We start from the raw sequence: 17907 nt of genomic DNA, 5'->3' as shown, positions 1-17907 counted from the left end.
GCCCTTGAGGCTGGGACCAGGGCCACCCTTCCCAACCCTGCTGGGCCTGGGCTCTTACGGTGACTTCTGATGATCAAATCCAGGTGATGATAAAGGGGTGGCGTGCCCACTCGCACCCACGGTGGGACAAAGCCGCCACAGGGTGCCAGGTGCAGGAACCCAGCCTGCCTGGGGAGGGGCGCTGCGCTGCTCCCTGCCCCCCCTCATTCACTGTTCCCACCTGGTTGTGCGACAGCCCGCGGGGCACCCAGCTGCTGGCACCATGCGGGCTGTCCAGCCAGCTGGGCAGCACCCCGCCATCCCAACGGGCTTTGGGCCCTGTCCCGCCTTACATCCCTCAGCCCCCTGAGAGCGCTGCCAACGACCTGGGGGCAGTTCCCTTCCTGGGGTGGGTGGGGGGCATGAGAGGTTGGGAAGACCCCGAACGAGGGGCGTGCTCCTGGGAGAGGGTGTGGGGAAAGAACCAATATCCCCTACTCACCCCCGGCAGTGCGCGGGGACCGACCCGCCAGCGCGCGGGGACCGACCCGCCAGCTCTACACTCGGGCTGGGCGGGGACAGAGGCTGGGGCCGCCCCCGCCGCCGCCACCGCCCCCCACGGCTGGGCGCGCCGCGCCGCCGCCAGCTGAGTGGAGGCGCGGAGCCGGGAGCCCGGGAGAGCGCGGGCGCGGCGGGCGGTGTGCGGAGCGGGAGTGCGCGGAGAGCGCGAGGGAGGACAGCGCAGGCGAGGGAGTGAGCGTGCCCAGGCGGCCGTGCGTGCGCTCCGCTGGGCGCCACAGGCTCGCCCCGCGCCGAGTACCCGCGGGGGTCTGAAGCCGGTAGCCCGCACAGCCGCGGAGGCTAGAGATCGGAGGAAGCCGGGCCGGCCGGGAGCCGGCAGCCCCCGGTGAGCACGCCTCGAGCGCTCCGGGGAGGCGCGGGCCGGGTAGGGAGCTCCCCGGCTGGACGGCGCACCCGCTCGCACTGTTGCGCCCTCCCCGCCGGCTCCCTCCGCTAGGTCCCCGCCGGAGCCGCGCCCACCATGCGCCTCAACAGCTCGGCGCCGGGTCCCCGGGGCGCGCCGGGCGCCAAAGCCTTCCCGCTGCCGTCCTCGGGGCTGGAGGCGGCGCTCCTGGTGCCCGGCTTCGGGAACGGCACGGGCAACGAGTCCGAGCGCCTGCGAGGGGCGCCCAGCAGCGACCTGGACGTGAACACGGACATCTACTCCAAGGTGCTGGTGACGGCGGTGTACCTGGCACTCTTCGTGGTGGGCACGGTGGGCAACTCGGTGACAGCGTTCACGCTGGGCCGCAAGAAGTCGCTGCAGAACCTGCAGAGCACGGTGCACTACCACCTGGGCAGCCTGGCGCTGTCCGACCTGCTCACCCTGCTGCTCGCCATGCCCGTGGAGCTGTACAACTTCATCTGGGTGCACCACCCCTGGGCCTTCGGCGACGCCGTCTGCCGCGGCTACTACTTCCTGCGCGACGCCTGCACCTATGCCACGGCCCTCAATGTGGCCAGCCTCAGTGTGGAGCGCTACCTGGCCATCTGCCACCCCTTCAGGGCCAAGACGCTCATGTCTCGCAGCCGCACCAAGAAGTTCATCGGGGCCATCTGGCTGGCCTCAGGCCTCTTGGCCGTGCCCATGCCCTTCACCATGGGCCAGCAGAACCGCAGCGCCGATGGCCATCACCCCGGCGGCCTGGTGTGCACGCCCGTAGTGGGCACCGCCACGATCAAGGTCGTCATCCAGGTGAGCAGCCATGTCCGGGGAGAAGGGCGAGGGAGAAACGGGGACTGGCCCGGGGGCAGGGTCAGCAGACACTCCTAGGGGGCGCCTCCTGCTTCTCTTTCCCTCGCCTCAAAAGTCCTTTCCAGCCTGTGTGCCCTCTGGGACACGGAGCTAGAGGGTGTCACCAGGAAATATTACTCCTGCACAGCCGGGAAGGGCATGAGGGGCAGGCGGCTGGGCGCTCAGGAGCAGCCTGACCCCCTTCTCCCACCTTTCACTCCAGAGCTGCCAGATCTCACCCTCCATCTCATCCCCTCCTACCAAAGGGGGCTGGGCCCTCAGATCAGTGACGTCTCTGAGGGTCCGTAGATGGGCCTCAGCTGTCCCCAAACTCCCTGAGATTTAACGTAAACATGTGTGCTGGAGGCGGCCCCTTTCGTCGGCTTCCCCAAAGGCTTTGTGGTTCCAGGAGGCCAGGTCTGTCTCCTCTGCAGCAGAGCCCCCAGGCCAGCACTGACCTCCCCCAACCACCCAGTGCCTCCTGGCCGCCCTGCCCCCACTCACACTTGGGAGGTGGAACCGAACCTGATGCCGCCTTGGGCTGGTTCCCTAGTTAAGCCTCAGTATTGCCATCTGTGAAGCAGGTAATCACAGCCCCGATCTCAGGTGGTAGAGGGTTCGGGAGAAAGCGCGTGGGAAGTGCTTAAATAGTTCCCGGCACATGGAAACGCTCAGAAGCACTATTTTGGTGGTGGTGATGACAAAGTTGCTTCTGCTGGGAGGATCTTAATGTATTTGGGCATGGTGGCAGGTGGGGGACCTGTGTGAGGCAGTCAGTCAGCCCCGGAGCCGAGTGACCAACAGCCCTCCGAGGGTCTAAGCTAGGTGCTACGGGAGCCCAGGTGGGGGCCCTCCCTGGGAATCGACTAGGATGAGGCGTCCTGGCAGGGTGCAGTACTCTGGCCCGGGCTTCTCAGTCAGGGACCACCTGGGCAAGGGGCCTGAGTGGGAGGAAGTCTACGCAGACATGCCACTTGGGATGGCATCATGGCCCCAGGACCTGGTAGCCATGGAGGTGCAGGGTGAGATGGGAACGAAGGGTCTGGACGGGGCCTGCAGGTGCTCAGCAGAGCCAGAGGAGGGGACCAGGGCGCCCCTGTCCCCATCTGGCTGTCCTTTCACACCTCCCAGCGGGGCTCATGCTGGAATAGGACGGTGTGCTGGGGTGGGGAGGCAGCCATGCGGGGCAGGAGCTGTCGTCTACGCATCACTCCCTGGGCTGTGGCTGACCTTCCACAAGCCACCACCCCGTGGGCCCTGACGCCTGTGCTGAGTGCTTGCGGCTACAGGGTCCCCTGAGTGCCGAGGGACCCCCCGCCCAGCCGCATGCCGCAGGGAGGTCAGTAGGGCCCAGCTGCCTGTCTGCGACGCCGTCCTGCACTGCAGCCAAAGCCACACGGGGTCGTGTGCGATGAACAGTGGGAAACTGTCTTCCCGAGGCCTCAGAGGACCCGCGTTGTCTCCCTAGCTCTTGTCTTTGATCGGCTGTGCCCAGGGCCTCTCCCAGCCTGCGCCGGGGCGCTGGGGGCGTAGCAGCCACGCCGCCTGCCTTCAAAGGAACGATGTGGCAGGTTCGGGTCAGCAGCTCAGGTCGCCAGCACTCACTGCCCACCCGGGAGCCGCCGCCACTCAGACCCCCACCCCTCCCACTCCCAGGGCTCGGCGGGAGCAGGCGGGTTTGAATCATCAAAAACAAGCAGCAGAGCGCGCACAGTCCCCCCGAAGCCGCCTATCCCCACTCCTGCCTCCTCTCCGGTGGCCCTATGCAATCAGATGCCTCGGTGACACCACTCCACCTCCCGAAGGGCCGTTCCCCCGCGTCCCTGTGCTCGGAGGCTGCGACACCTGCACCACCCAGCGCGCGTCCTGGCAGCTGTCTGCTGAGCGTTGGCTGCGGACAGGCCCCCTTCTGTGCCCACAGGCACAGGGCTGCCCCAGCATTCACGAAATGCCTGCTGGCTTCCTGACACCCTCAGGGACTGGACGGTCCGTCTTCCCCTGAAGGCCCCAGACTCCAGGTGCCCTTCCCTCCAAACCGACCGTTACGGTGGCCCCCAGGAGTGTGGCCGGGCCTCGCCGCCATCCCACTCCCTCCCGCACGCCCTGCTCCATCTCAGGACGGTGCCCCGGGCTCGCGTTCCCCGCTCGGGCTTCGGGGCCACTGGGTGGGTCGGGGCGAACATCCGCTGTTTTTAAGCAGTGATGCCTGACGAGGAGGGGCTGGTGCCTGTGTCCGCGTGTCTCCCTCTCACCGGCCATGTTGGAAGCGTGGAGCTGTCGGCCAATCAAATGGACCCTCTTTTCAGAACAGGAAAGCCCGCACGTCTCCGTGAGGCCGCCAGCCCCCCTCATCCACAGGAGCCCATCCTGGGCACTTGCATGCAGCAGTCATAGTTAGAAATGAGGGGGCTTGGGATCAGATTCTGAGCAACTTTGAATAGTCGTTGCTGAACAGCTGGGCATTTTCTGAGTGTGTCACTTGGAGCTGGGCTGAGCGGAGCTCGTTCACAGGGCAGGGCAAGGGCCAGGCCGGCAGAGGCCCCAGACCCTGGGCCCCAAGCTGACAGGGTGGCTGGGAGGAGGAGCCCATAGAGCCTGCTGCTTCCCTAATCCGGTCCCTCCTCTGACCCCAGGAGGGCACGGATTCGGTCTTTCCAACAGCCTGTGGGTCGCAGTGAAGCCTTCCTGCCGTTGAGGGGTCTTCCCACTAGAAAGTCCCCCTAAGAAACAATACCGCCTCCACTGTTCACTCAGTGCACCGTCTCCCGGGGTGCACAGCAGTCCCCACGGGTGCCCTGCCTGTGTGGGTCAGCCCACGTGGGTCATGCCTGAGCCCCCTGCAGTCCTGCCTGGTCCCCTGCTCTGACCTCAGGCACCGTGTGGACCCTGCTGCCCCGGGCTCTCTGGCTGGCTTCGGGAGGGGCACGGCCTATGTCCATCCCTCCAGTCAATGTGCGCTGTGGCCAGGACGGCAGAGACCTGGGGGGTTTGAGGATCTGGTTCAGATCTGACCTGGCCAGGGGCTTGCCCGGTTTCGTGATCCCTGTGGCCCCCCAGCCCTGACCCAGGACTCAGTGGTTAATATGCTGCCTGTCCCAAGGCAGTTGCTAACCTGGGGGCCGGCTCTGGCCCGGTTCCAGCCACAGCTCCCAGACCCATGCCGTCCCCAGGTGTGTTCTCGTCTTCCCAGGTAAAGAAGGAGGGGAGGGGAGGGGCTGACCCCCTCCAGCCCAGTGTTCTAAAGCCTGGGGTCTGTGTCCATGCACACACACAGATGCACACGCAGAAACCCAGACACGGACATACACGTACGAACGTGGAGACACAGAGACACGCGGAGATGGAACACGTGCACGTAGGCACAGGACACACATACGTGTGCACACACAGCCCATGCGAGACCGGGTTCCCATGCAGCATCCATCCATGTTGCAGGCTGTCTCTGCCACTCAGTTCACAGAAGGGGATCTGGGAGGTCGCATCTTTTCCATTGAAAGTACGTTTGTACTGCTCAGGGCATGGGATGTGGAGGACGGACGCATGCAGTGGGCAGGTGACGGAAGCTCGGAGCCCAGACTTCTCAAGCAGGTGCCCTGAGCACTGACCCCCAGATTCAGGGTCACCCCCAGCCCTCGGTGCCAAGGGACATGGCTGGGCAGAATCCCAGGGCCCCACGCTAGTCCTCAAGTGGTGCCCAGTCCTTGGCACACGTCCGCGGGGACAGTAGGGCTTCTCTGCTGAGACCTGGACCTGCCGTTTTCTTAGTAAATTTAGTCTTTGTGATGCTCAAACCAGCAGTAAAGTATTTCTGCGCCAGGAGCACACGAGCTCTGTGAGCAGGGGCAGAGGGACCCTAGGAGCCTCCCCAGGGCAAAACGGCCCCTCCACGCACCAGTGGTGCCCAGGTGAGGGCAGGGGCGGGGGATCCGAGGGCAGGGGCAGGGGAGCCTCAAGCCACCACGAAGGGCAGGAGCTTGGACTGGCAGTAGCTGAAGGCTCTCTGTGCCAACACTTCCTAGTTGCTGATTTCGGGCCCCAAGGGCCTCCCAGCAGCTCCATGGCTGGAGGACCCCACGCCTGGGGCCCCTGCTTCTGTCCACCTTGTCAGACAGAAGTGCTCCTGTTGGGGGCTGGGCCGACCTTGGAGGGAGCTGGCCACCCTGGGTGGGGGTGCGTCCTTTCGCCCTCGGAGCCCAGCTGGATCGTGGGGGTGGGGAGGAGCTGGTGCCCCACGCCCACCTGCCCCGGGTCTGCAGCCTCTGCGACACGTGGCCCGTACAGCCTGGTATGACTCCACAGTGGGGGCAGGGGCAGCAGGACCCGTCTCCACTAAGTGGAGGAAAATTGGTTCCAATAGAGTCAGGCCGTGAGTCATTTTCTCAGGGTTTCCGTCCTGTGGCACCTTGATTCTCTGTTCCTTCCCCTGCGCGGGGAGCGGACTGGCCTCAGTGACGCCGGCACTCGTCAGTAACGCTCGGCGAGGCACAGGGTCCCCACAGAAGTGCCATTTTAGAGGGGAAACATGGCAGCCACGCACTGACCGGCTCCCCGCTGCGCCATTGCGTGTCCCCCGCTCCGCGCCCCGAGGACAGCGTGTCCCTGCCCAGAGCACAGACCCTCCCTCCTGTCCCTTAGCCTCCCAGCTTGAGGGGCCTTCTGAAGTCACGGCGTGCCCTACCCTGAGAGCCGAGCCCATGCGGAGCTGCTCCGTGTCCCGGGGATTAGAGACAGCGCCGAGCAACACGCGTGCTTTCCCGTCAGACGCCCAGAAAGGGAAGTGGCTGTAAAGTCCACGCTTGGGACAGTCACCACACCCGGGCACCGTCCGCGGTGAGACGGTGAGGCTGCACCCCTGCGAGGTGCTGATTTGGACCGTCATGCGGCACCTCTGTCCGAGGACGTCCTCGTCCGCAGCGCGGGGTGGGTCCGGCCTGGCGCCCGTGGGCCGTCCTCCCTCCCAGGGAGAGTCCACGCTCCAGGAGGACGGCGCTGGCCCACAGCACCACGGGACAGGCGGGCCCTGCTGCGGGCCTCGGGGAGCCTTTGTTTCTCTCCGCCAGAGAAAGAGCAGCCAGGCGCCCATCTGGTCTCCTCGTGGTTTGTGTTGGGAACAGAAAAAGGGATCCGAAGCCTTTCTGTCTTGGTGTCTATTGTGGTAAAAGATACATACATGAAATTCACCATTTCAACCATCTTTCAGCTCAACCAACCCCTACCACCTGTCCCCAGAACAGGGCCATCGTTCGTGAAGGGGAGCTCTGTCCCCCATTACACCCTGACTGTCCCTCCCGCCCCCGCCCCTGCACCCACTCCCGCCCCCGTCTAGACTCTTCGCTCTGCCCGGCGGGCTCCCCAGCCTGTCTGCGGTCTTCTCCGAGAGCCGGAGTCCACGAATGAACAGTGCGTGGAGCGAGGGCCGCAGCCTCAGAAGACTGCCCGCGACACACTTGCCCCTGCGGGACATTCCAGAAAAGGCACAGGGACAGGGACAGATGAGAGGCTGACGGGCTGGGGGCGGGGTGGACGTGGGGCGATAAACGTTCGGCGTCTTGACTGGCGGTGCTTACACGGCTGGGCGGTTAGGAAGACTCACGGAGCTGGGGACTGAGGGGTAATTTTAGTGAATGTAAACGATTACGTCCCAGTGAGTCTGTCGGAAACGAGCATGAAGCACCCCGAGGCCTCGTCCTGTAAAGGCTCCGGGGCGCGGCCAGGTCCTCTCTCTGATGGCCTCTGGGCACTGCCCCGTCCTCCTGCAGGCTCGGTGGCCCACAAGGACAAGAGCGGCCCTGGGAACGTTCATGGGGAGCTCAAAGCCCACAGTGCTCTCTCCCCACCACTCACCACCCAGGAGAGGACGATGTTGCTGAGCTCACAGCTGCAGGCTCTGCCCGGCGCCCCGCACCCCTGCTGTTCCCCAGCGGCACCCCGCACTCTGCTTGGCTGAGGCCGGCAGAGTGCAGCCCCCTGGAGGCCGCCAGGAAGCCGCGGCCCAGAGAGGGCAGGGCGCTCGAGCCGCACCCAGTGCCCAGTGGTGGGGCTGCTCCCCTGTAGCCTCCTTCTGCCTGCTTTGGGGACTTCACACGGGAACGCCTGCGGGGCTATGCCACCAGCGCTCCGGGCTGGGGTGGGTCAGGGAAGGCGGCAGGGGCGCTCCCACCCTGCGGGGGAGGGGAAGTGCGGGTTGTGTCATCAGCTGCCGGACCCTGGGCAAGCCTCACGACTCGTGCCCCCCACTTCCTCGCCGGCCAACCGCGGGTAGCAATGACGCTGTGGCTTGGTGACTTAACGCGCCCGACGTGCCTGGCACGGCTCCGGGCGCCCAGTGAGGGCTCTGCGACCCACACACAGGAGTAGTGCGGCCACGTGTGTGGGGACACCCGGCCCTCTGATTTGGGGAACCCCCCTCCTGGGGCTGGGAGCGGTTCCCTGTCATCCATGTGCAGGGTCCTGCAGGAAACCCTTATTTTAAAATTTCTACCTGGTAAAAGTCACTTTTCTCGTGTTGACTTCTGAGTTTTGGCAAACGCGTAGAGCCACGTAACCACCGCCCCAGACGAGATCGAGGCCCGTCTTGTCGCCCCAAAGCTTTGTCTGGTGCTATTGCTTTGGGTCAGCCACGCCCCACCCCGGCCCCTGGAGACCAGGATCTGCTCTCCCGGCCTCGCGCCTTCCCCAGGACGTCGTGTAAGTGGAGGCTCTGGGGTGTCCCCTCCTGAGTCTGGCACGTAGAATTCATCCGTGCTGTTGCCGCGGCAATCGCGTGTGCCTTTGTTCCTGGAGGGCGCCATTGCTGGTTCATCCGTTCGGCAGGTGAGGGGCATTCAGGTGGTTTCCAGTTTTGAGCAATTTACAAATAAAGCTGCTACGAACGTTCAGGTACAGGATTCTGCGAGAACGTGCATTTTCGTGTCTCCCAAGTGAACACTTAGGAGTCGGTTTGCGGGGTCGTACAGAAACATGTTCCGCCTTCTAGGAAACTGCCAAGCCGTTCCAAGGTGGGGTGCCGTGCCGCACGACCACAGCCCACGGAAGGGTGAGCGCTCTGCACCCTGGCCACGCCGGTGCCGGTCAGTTCCAGGTGTGGGTTTACTTTCACTGAGCCGTCCAGGGCGTGTGCCGTGGGATCCTGCCGTGGCTCGATGCGCGTTCCCCCCATGCCTGGTGACGTGGGGCACCTGCCCATATGCTGTTGGCAGCTGTGGACCTTCCTGCCAAACCGTCTGCCTGAGCAGTTGGCCCATTGTTAAACTGACTTGCTTTCTGATGGCTGAATTTTGAGAGTTTTTAAAATGCATTCTGCCTCCGAGTCCTTTGTCCAGATACGTGACCTGCAGATACTTTCCCCCCTTCTGTGACTTCTCTTTGCATTTGCCTGACATTGCACGTCACCGAGCAGACAGCTATGGTTCTGACGGAGTCCAGCCTAGCGGACGTTCTCACGGATCCTGCTTTTGGTGAAATCTAGATTTCACGAAGATCTTCTTTCCTGCTATCTTCCGTCATCTTTATAGTTTCATGTTTCATATTTGGGTTTATGATGTGTTTTGAGTTCATTTTTCTATGGGGTGAGATACGGGTGCCTCTGTTTTTCTGCACATCCCCACGTGGTCAGTACTGCCCATGACAAGATGATCTTCTCCGCACAGAAGTTTTTTGGCATCTTAATCAAAAGTCGCCCGACCTCCGGTGCGGGGCTCTACCCGGAACCCCTCCGTCTGCGTGTCTGCGCCGTCCCTGTCCCCACACCGTCTCCAGCACCGGGGTTTACAGCAAGCGTCCCACACGGCGTGCGTCCTCCAGCTGGGCTCGTTTCCAACGCCGCTTGGCTACTCTCGGCCCTTTGCTTTCTTCGTAAATCTTAGGATCAGCTTTTTAATATCTACAACAAAGCACGAGGTGGTTTTGATTGAAATCAGGTCAATGTGTCAATTGTGATGGGGAGACTTGGTGTCTTCACACGGAGACATCCAGTCCCGAGGACAAAGCATCCCTCCGTGGAGTTGGGTCCCCTTTGCCATCATGAGCGCTGGCTTCCAGCACACAGATCCGAGCGTGTTTTCTTAGATTTAGAGCTAAGTGTTCATGTTCTGGGAATTATTTTCTATTTCCAGTTTTTCGTGGGTAGCACACGGAAGCGTGGTTGGGTTTTGTATGTTGCCGTTGTGTCTTGCGACCGTGATGAGCACACTTAGGAATTCTAGAAATTATTTTGTGGGTTCGCCGGGATCTTCTCTGTAGACAGTCATGTTGTCTGTGAATAGAGAAAGTCGTATTTCTTCCTTTCCAATCTGGATACCTTTAATTCCCTTTTATTGCCTTACTGTGCTGGCTCTGACTTCCAGGACGATATGTAATCAGAGCGGAAGAGAAAACTTCCCGGCCTTGTTCCCCATCTTAGAGAGAAAGTCTTTACACTTTACAATCAAGGACCAGCCTTTAGCTTACTTACGTTTTTAGTAGAGGCCCTTTATCCGATTAAGAAATCATGAATGGATGTTGAATTCCGTTCAGTGCTTTTCCTGCCTCTGGTGGTAGGGTCACGTGGATTTTCTTCCTTAGGTAATATAGTGCATTACATTCATTAATTTTTTTTATTGTGGCAAAATATATAGAGCATGCAGTTTCCCGTTTTAGCCATTTTTCAGGGTGGAGTCAGCGGCACAAGCATGCTCACATCGCTGCGCGACCATCCCCCCACCCGTGGCTGGCACTCCTTCCCCTCCCGGTGGGAATTCTGTCCCCACCAAACAGCCCCTCCCCGGCCCCCTCCCCCTGCCCCGGAGACCACCACTCTGCCTCTGTCTCCGTGGACTTGACGACTCCGGGGACCTGGTACCGGTGGGAAATGTTGCTGGTTTTCACTGTTGAACCAGCCTTGTCTTTCTGCTACGGGCCCCACCTGGCCACACGCTGTCCTTTGTACGTGTGGCTGGACTTGATTTACTATTTTGTGGGGAATTTTTGTGTCTATGCTCATGAGAAATATTGGTCTGTGGTTTTCTTTTCTTGTGCATCTTCGTCTGGTTTCGGTCTCGGGGTCACGTCGGCCTCACAGAATGACTTGGGAAGTACTTGCTCCTCTTCTGTTTTCTGGAAGCGATCGTCTGCTCTTTAAAGGGTCAGTAGAGTTCCTCGGTGACCCCGTCTGGGCCGGGAGTTTTGTCGGATGGTTTCCAGCCACGAATCCCGTCCCTTCCGTGGGCGTAGAGAGAGTCCGGGGTCGCACTTCTGCCTGAGCAAGTTTTGGCGACTGTGTCTTTCAAGGAGTTGGTGCATTTTATCCAAGCTGCACATTTGGGGTGATGGGGCTTGTGGTACTCCTGGCACCTGTACGCGGCCTGCGGGGCCTGTGGCCACCTCGTCCCTCTCACGCCTGGTGCCGCTGACCCATGCACCCTCTTTCCCCTGGTCCGTACGGCTGGGAGTTTATCAATATTATTACTCTTTTTTGAATAACCAGCTTTCAGTTTCATGAATTTTTTCTGTTGTCTTCCTGCTTCCGTTTTTATGTATTAATGCTCCCTTCTTCATTTCCTTTTCATGCTTGGTTTGGATTTAATTTGTTCTGAGCTTTCCTAGATTTCTTAAGGTGGAAGCTTGGATTATTGACTCAGGGCCTTTATTCCTTTGTAGTTTAAACACTGAATGCTATAAATTCCCTCCTAAATGCTGCTTTAGTGCCATTTCAAAATGTTTGAAACGTATTCTAATTCGGTTCGAGATACTCTCTTATTTCTCCTCAGACTCTCCTTCTAGTCTGTGGGCCCTTTAGAGTCGTGTTTAATTTCCAAATGTTGACAACATCTGTCGTTCATCTGTAATTCCATGTGCTTAGACAACATACCCACGTGATTTCAGTTCCCTGAAGGACTTCAGGTTGGTCTGGCGGCCCAGAGTCGCGGTGCTGGTGAATGACACGCGCTCGCTCTGTGGGGTATGTGGCTCCCTGGCGTCAGTTTGGTTAACAGCATTTCATCATTTAGTCTAAGACTTCCATTGGTTCTTCAATGTGGTTTCATCTGTTAAGAACTTGTATCTTTCCATTCGTTTCAAGAGCGTTGCCTGTATCTCAAGGAGCTTGGTGCTTGTACCGCCCCAAAGCCCTCGTCTGGAGGTCCCCCATCTGAGTCTTCCTGAGAGCAGTCTCTACTGTCTCTTCCGTGAGAGTTCGTCATAGTTTCCTGGTTCTTTCCATATCAAGTGCTTGGGGTTACTTTCTGAACACCTTGAACACTGCTGTGCTGTTTTGGGTTCTCTGGAACCCTCTGCAGAATGTCGATGTTTTCGGTGGGTTCTTTCCTTTGCGCAGGGAGCCCAGAGCGGGCAGCTCTGCCTCACCGCGTGTGGCGGTGGCTCCAGCGTCAGTCCCGTTGGCACGCCCTGCACTGCGCTGTCCTGCTCTTCCCCACGAACACACCACTCAGGGTTTCGTCCTTGTTCCAGACGCAAGTTTTGGCGACTTGTGTCTTTCAAGGAATTGGTGCATTTTATCCAAGCTGTGCGAGAAGGACGAGGTGGCCACAGGCCCTGCAGGCCGCGTACGGGTGCCAGGAGTACCACAAGCCCCGTCTGTTTATGTTGCAGTGCAGTTCTCAGATCCTTCCTTTACTCCGGTTCTTTAGGTGTGTTCCACGCATGTGCAGGGCAAGGGTGAGCCCAGGATTTGTGTCAATTCATGCACAGAATTGAGGGGTCCCCTTTCCAGCTCTCTCCTTGCTGAGATTCCCTCCCACACTCACCAGTTCCAGAGATCTTTTTCTTAGTCCTCTGACGGGGAAGCCAGGGTATTCCATTTTATTTCCTCGACTAACATTTTTAGGCATACCTGTCTATTTGTCCTTGGCTGCTCCGGGGCTGTAAACTTGCATCCTTAAGTTACAGAGTCCGATAAGAATTCACATTGTCCCCATTCCCACCTGATATTTCCCACTTCTCATTGCTCACCTGGAGGGCTGTTCTAATTGATTGCTTTTTTTTTTCTTATCAATGGGTCACATTTTCCTGTTTCTTTGCATAGCTAGTAATTTTTTGTTTATACTGAATGTTGTAGATGATGCATTGAAGACACTCTGCGTTCTGTTATCTTCCTTTGAAGAGTGTCGATTCCTGCATTTTAGGCCATTTGTTTGCAGACTCATCATCTGGCTTACACCTCATCCATGCAGCTTTGCAGAAGCCCGAGCCTTCTACTTTGGGAGGACTCAACTCTGGGCTCAGTGTCCCCGTGGACTTCGGGGTTTGTTTGGGGGCTCAGGTAGGTGGGTCTGGAGTAGGCCGCCCTCTAGGGCACAGTGCTCATTCCTCAGGTGTGGGCCTCCCGGCATCTCAGCAGGACACTCGGCGTGTTCATGAGGCCTCTGCCCTCCAGCCCTGCCAGAATGCCAGCCACCGGCCATAAGCCTATCAAGGTTTCAGTCCGTGTACACAGCCCAGCCAGCACAGAGGCCATGGAGAGCCCCTCACAGGCTCTGAGGGCCCCCACCACGGGGGCCCCCCTTTCAAGTGCCTTCTCTGCATGTTCAGACTGCTCTGTGGCCGCAGTCTCTGAGTTCTGCCTCCTCCGCCGGGATAGCCATGCTGTGTCCGGACCCCAGCTCCCAGTGATGCAATCCGGAAAACGTCCGCTAGGAGAGAAACAGGTGATGGTGGGGCTCACTCGTGAGTCTCCCCGCTCTCGGCCACCGCGGTCTTACACTGTAGCTTGTCCCGTGTCTGAGAACAACTGGGTGACGTGCTGTGTACAATTCTGTAGTTGTTTATGACAGGAGAGCTAGTCCAGTACCCCAAGTGGGAGTCAGCCCTGGATTTTAAACACTGCCTACTTTCAAAAATATCTGAGACGGTTTATGATAGAAGACTGGTTCAAAGGAACTATTAAAACAAAGTCGCAACAGAATACCCAACAAAGAAACAGAGCTATCCTAGAAACGGGAAGTCGGAGATAGCCACTGTGTTTGAGTAAATCTTATACTGAAGCTTATGAAAAGCAGTGACATTATTTGGACTTAAACATTTTTAGCTCGTTGTCTGTTAAAAGGTGAATTTACCGTAGAGCTCAGTACCTCTCCCTTGACACAGTTAAAGGTTAAGTGCATTCTTCAGCGAGTTTTGTGTTCTTATGACTAAAAACACTTCCTCTATTAAAAAAGAAAAAAAAAAAAAAAACCACGCCATTTCAACCTCCTGAAGTCCCAAGAGTCCTGGGCTGTTTGGGACTCGCCCCTATTCAGGAGTGACGACGTTGGACTGCTCCCGGCAGGCCGTGGGACGCTGCTGTCCCGAGTCTGATTTCGCTGCTGTTTGGCTGGACCGGGGACCTCCAGCTCGAGAGGGTCCGGCGGGAGTGGAAGTGCATCTGGGTCGTGTCACCCGGGAGCGCCGTGCGCCGGGACATCCAGCACTTGCTGGTACGGAGTCAAAATCAAAGACTGTCCATGTGTAAGTCCATCTGCTTCAGGCCCCGGGCCCAACAGGATGTGCGCGGTCGGAAGCTGCCGAGGGTCACTATTTATTGCCTGGGGCTGAGGGAGAAGCGATCACATCTGTCCCGACTCGGCTCCCAGGATCTCTGGATCTGCAGCACCAGCTGCTCCTGGAAAGCCTGACCAGGAAGGAGCACCGAGTGGGGGCAGGGAGCTTTCCAGCCCAGGGAGAGTCCTGCCCATGCAGCTTAGAGACCCCTTTCCGGACTGTCCTCTGTGTGGGGAGCCCTGTCACCTCCCTGCTTTATCTTCCCCACTCCGGGGAGGGGCCCGGGGGCGGGGGCAGGCCCAGCCACCGAACGGCGTTGACACGTCTGTGAAACCAGCTTCTGGCGCACACTCGCTGTCTGGTGGCTCCAGGAGGTCAGCCCGTCTTCCCGAGACAGCAGGCCGGCAGCACAGGCACCAGGGTCCAGGGCAGGAGACGGGATGGTGAGGCAATGCAGACAGGAGCCCGTGTGAGCAGGGCGTTGAGCCGCTGGGGCTGGCCAGTCCCGTGCGGTGCTTGCTGTGATGCCCACATGAGGCAGGAAGGAAGGTGGTCAGCCCAAAGTCCCCTCTGTCCCCCACAGACTGGCAAATGCCTGGGCCCTAGGCTCTGCCCTGCCCCGAGGCCCGTTGGCTGCAGTGAGCTGTCCTCTGGGGACTCGAGCCCACCTGGGGGACACCTGCTCTGCCTTGGTGCCGGGTGCAGTTTGAGGAGGGAGCAGGGCACTTGCCAGGCCGGGGGCTGGGAAGGGTACAGGTCCCAGGGGGCCCGTTCCACCCTCAGAGGCTCCGAAGACTGGGGAAAGCACGAGCCAGCTGCGGCAGGCTGCCGGACAGATGCTTGAGCGGGGGTCGGGGGTCGGGAAGCGTGCCCCAGCCGCAGGAGGCTTTTCCGGAGCAGCGAGGCGCCTGCGAGGCACCCCCGTCACACTTGCCCGCACACTAGACCCAGATAATTGCAGGGCACTCAGACAAGGTTCACACCCGTTCAACTTCCTGCAGTTCATTTTCCTGACAGCTTGTTTAAAAGACGCCCGTCTCGTGTATTAAAATACCTACATTTATGTCAGATCTGGAGATCCGATTAAAACCGCCGGGCCGACACTCGTGTTTGGAGAAGGCTCTACCCAAGCGCCTCTTCTGCTTCTGTCTGTCGAGAGGGTCTCCTGAGCCCTGGGGCCATGGTAACGAAGGACCACAGACCACGCTACTCACACTGCGGAAGCCTAGCCCCTCACAGCTCTGGAGGCCAGAAGTCTGAAACCAAGGTGTGGGCAGGGCCGCGCTTTCTCGTGGCCCGCCCTAGAGGAGGGTCCTTCCCGCTGCTGCCAGCTTCCCGTGGCCCCGGGCGTCCCTCCGGTCTCTGCCTGTCTTCACGTGGCGTCTCCTCTGTCTGTGTCTCCTCTTCTATTATAAGGACACCTGTCGTTGGATGTAGGGCCACCCTAATTCAGCATGACCTCATCTCGGTGTCCTTAACTGCATCTGTAAAGACCCTTTTTCCAAGTCAGGCTACACTCACATGTTCTGGGGGTGGGACCTGGACATATGTTTTGGTGTAATGACTCCACCAGACCACAGTTCAGGACAGAAGCAGAAGGTGGGACTGGGGCTGCCAGTCCAGGGGACCCTGGTCGGGAGGTTGCTCTGGCTGAGGGCAAGCTGGAAACGGGGGCAACAGGCAGTGAGGCCGGGGTGTGGTCAGGATCCCCGGCTCTCTTCAGCCCGGTGCATACATGCCCCCACCACCCGCCTGAGCTCCCCGCCCCAGGCATGGGAGGGCTTCTGGTGGCTCTGCCTCCAGCCCCAAACCCCTGCCCCATCCCCTGCCTGCGCCCAGTGGTTCCCAAAAGAGCCAAGGGATCTCGTACCCTGTCCCGACCCCAGCGCTTGACCAGGCGGGAGCTGAAAGGAGCCACAGTCCACCAAGTCTCAGCTGGGTCAGCAGCGTGGGGGCTGCGGTCACGGGCAACCTCATCCCAGCCCCAAGGGGGAGCTTCTTAGTTGGCATTTAAAGCATTCAGAACCTCTTCCAGCCCTTTCTGGAGGACCTCCTGCTGAGTTTTAATGGAATCCTTCCCTGACCTTATTAACTAATTCACAAGATAGATGGGGCATCCCTGGGTCAACTGCCCAGCCCCTTCCATGACATTGTGAGCTGGAGTCACCAGGGTTACGACCCAAGCGCATGCCAGGACGCGAGCAGAACGGCTCTCCAGGGGGTCCCAGCAGCTTGGCCCCCACACTCGGGGATTTTCACTTCCATCAGCAGTAAATTAAATGTGTTTTCATTCCTCCTGCCCTAGAGAAACGGCCACTGCGGGAGAGGGGAGCCCAGAAGGACAGGCTCTTTATGAAGGAAACCCTAGAGGTGCCTGGTCTGGGGGGCTGGAGGCGACAGGCCCAGACCACCCCTCACTCTCATCCCGTGTCCCGCCTGCTGTCCCCTGCCACCTGCATGCTGGGCCCTGGAGAGGCCAGCTGTGCCATGCAGTGCGGCCGCTAGAGCCCAGCCAAGTGCTTCCCAAGCGTCGAGAGCTCTCTTCATTGCTATTATTCATTATTGATTACTGATTTGGGGGTCAAGTGGTACCATTCTCCCCCAATAATGGGGCCACCTAAGTGCAGCCAGGAGGCCAGCTTGTCCCTTCCTGCCGAGAGAGGCCGCAGTGCTGCCAGATACCTGTGAGCGGCACAGAGATGGCCTGCAAGCCAGAGGCCATGCGTGGGTCCCTCCCGCCGCTCCTTCGGAGTCCAGACAGGAAACGGTGACGCTGACGGGCTGGAGGGTGGTCTCCGGTGCTCCTGAGGAGTACGTGGCAGGAACAAGGGTCACAGCCTCACCTGTGCTCCCTGGTCCCGGAGGTGCTCCTCGAGTCCCAGAGAGACCATCTGATCTGGTTGGGAAATGAGGTCCGGTCACGTCCTTCCCCTCACGAGGCCCCGTGAAGGCCCCCTGGTCCCCCCACAGCCCCTCAGACTCGTCACTGTGGGCGGGCATCTCTCCATCGGCCACCCCTGGGGTCTCCCCGAGCCGCCCGTCAGCACAGTCCTGGAACGCCAGACGGCAGCGATCAGCAGGGGCTAGGAGGACGGGGTCCAGCCAGCCCCGGCCACGGTTCCAGGAACAGGTAGGTCCGAGTGCCGGAGCACGGTGAGACACCAACGGCTTGCCTCTGCCACCGAAAAGAAACAAGGTTGTCCCTGCCGGGAACCACAGCCTCCCTCCCTGAGACAGAGCCCATCCAGCAGGCAGGTCTGGGGCCAACTTCTGCGCTCTGGGAGGCCACTGGCGCTCAGCGGAAGGGCTCTGATGAGTGTCACCGCTCGTGGCCGCTGGCCCACAGCTCTGAGCCCCGGGCTGGCGCTGGAGAGACTGTTGCAAGCAGCACAGATGGGGCAGCTGCACGTGCATTTCTACAAGGACACGTATCCAGGGAGGCTGGAGGGAGAGGCTTGGGCTAGAAGTAGTGGACCCTGCAAGTCTTCATAGCAAACGGCCCCAGGCCCGGGAATCCACAGCCCCGGGCCTCGGTCTGCAGGAGCTTCCCGAGGGCCACGGTGGAGCTGAGAGGCACCACCCCAGGGCAGGCAGGCATGGGTGCCCAAGAAGCCACCCCAAGTTAATTCTAAAGAGGCCTGGATCCTTCCTCAGGGTCC

The 17907-nt window shown here is 60.0% G+C and overlaps 1 protein-coding gene across 1 annotated transcript in view; it reads left to right on the top strand.

Annotated features, from left to right (window-relative positions):
* Positions 1–1021: 1021 nt before the first annotated feature.
* NTSR1 (neurotensin receptor 1) overlaps positions 1022–17907 on the top strand; it is a 43564-nt gene continuing 26678 nt past the window's right edge. The window contains exon 1 of the mRNA XM_026502876.4: positions 1022–1735. Within this exon, the coding sequence (XP_026358661.1) occupies positions 1022–1735 (714 nt within the window). The remainder of the gene's footprint in view (positions 1736–17907) is intronic.

This window comes from Ursus arctos, unplaced genomic scaffold, assembly GCF_023065955.2.
Source record: "Ursus arctos isolate Adak ecotype North America unplaced genomic scaffold, UrsArc2.0 scaffold_16, whole genome shotgun sequence".
In the NCBI taxonomy this organism is placed as follows: Eukaryota; Metazoa; Chordata; class Mammalia; order Carnivora; family Ursidae; genus Ursus; species Ursus arctos.
This window is presented reverse-complemented; position numbering and strand designations above follow the sequence as displayed.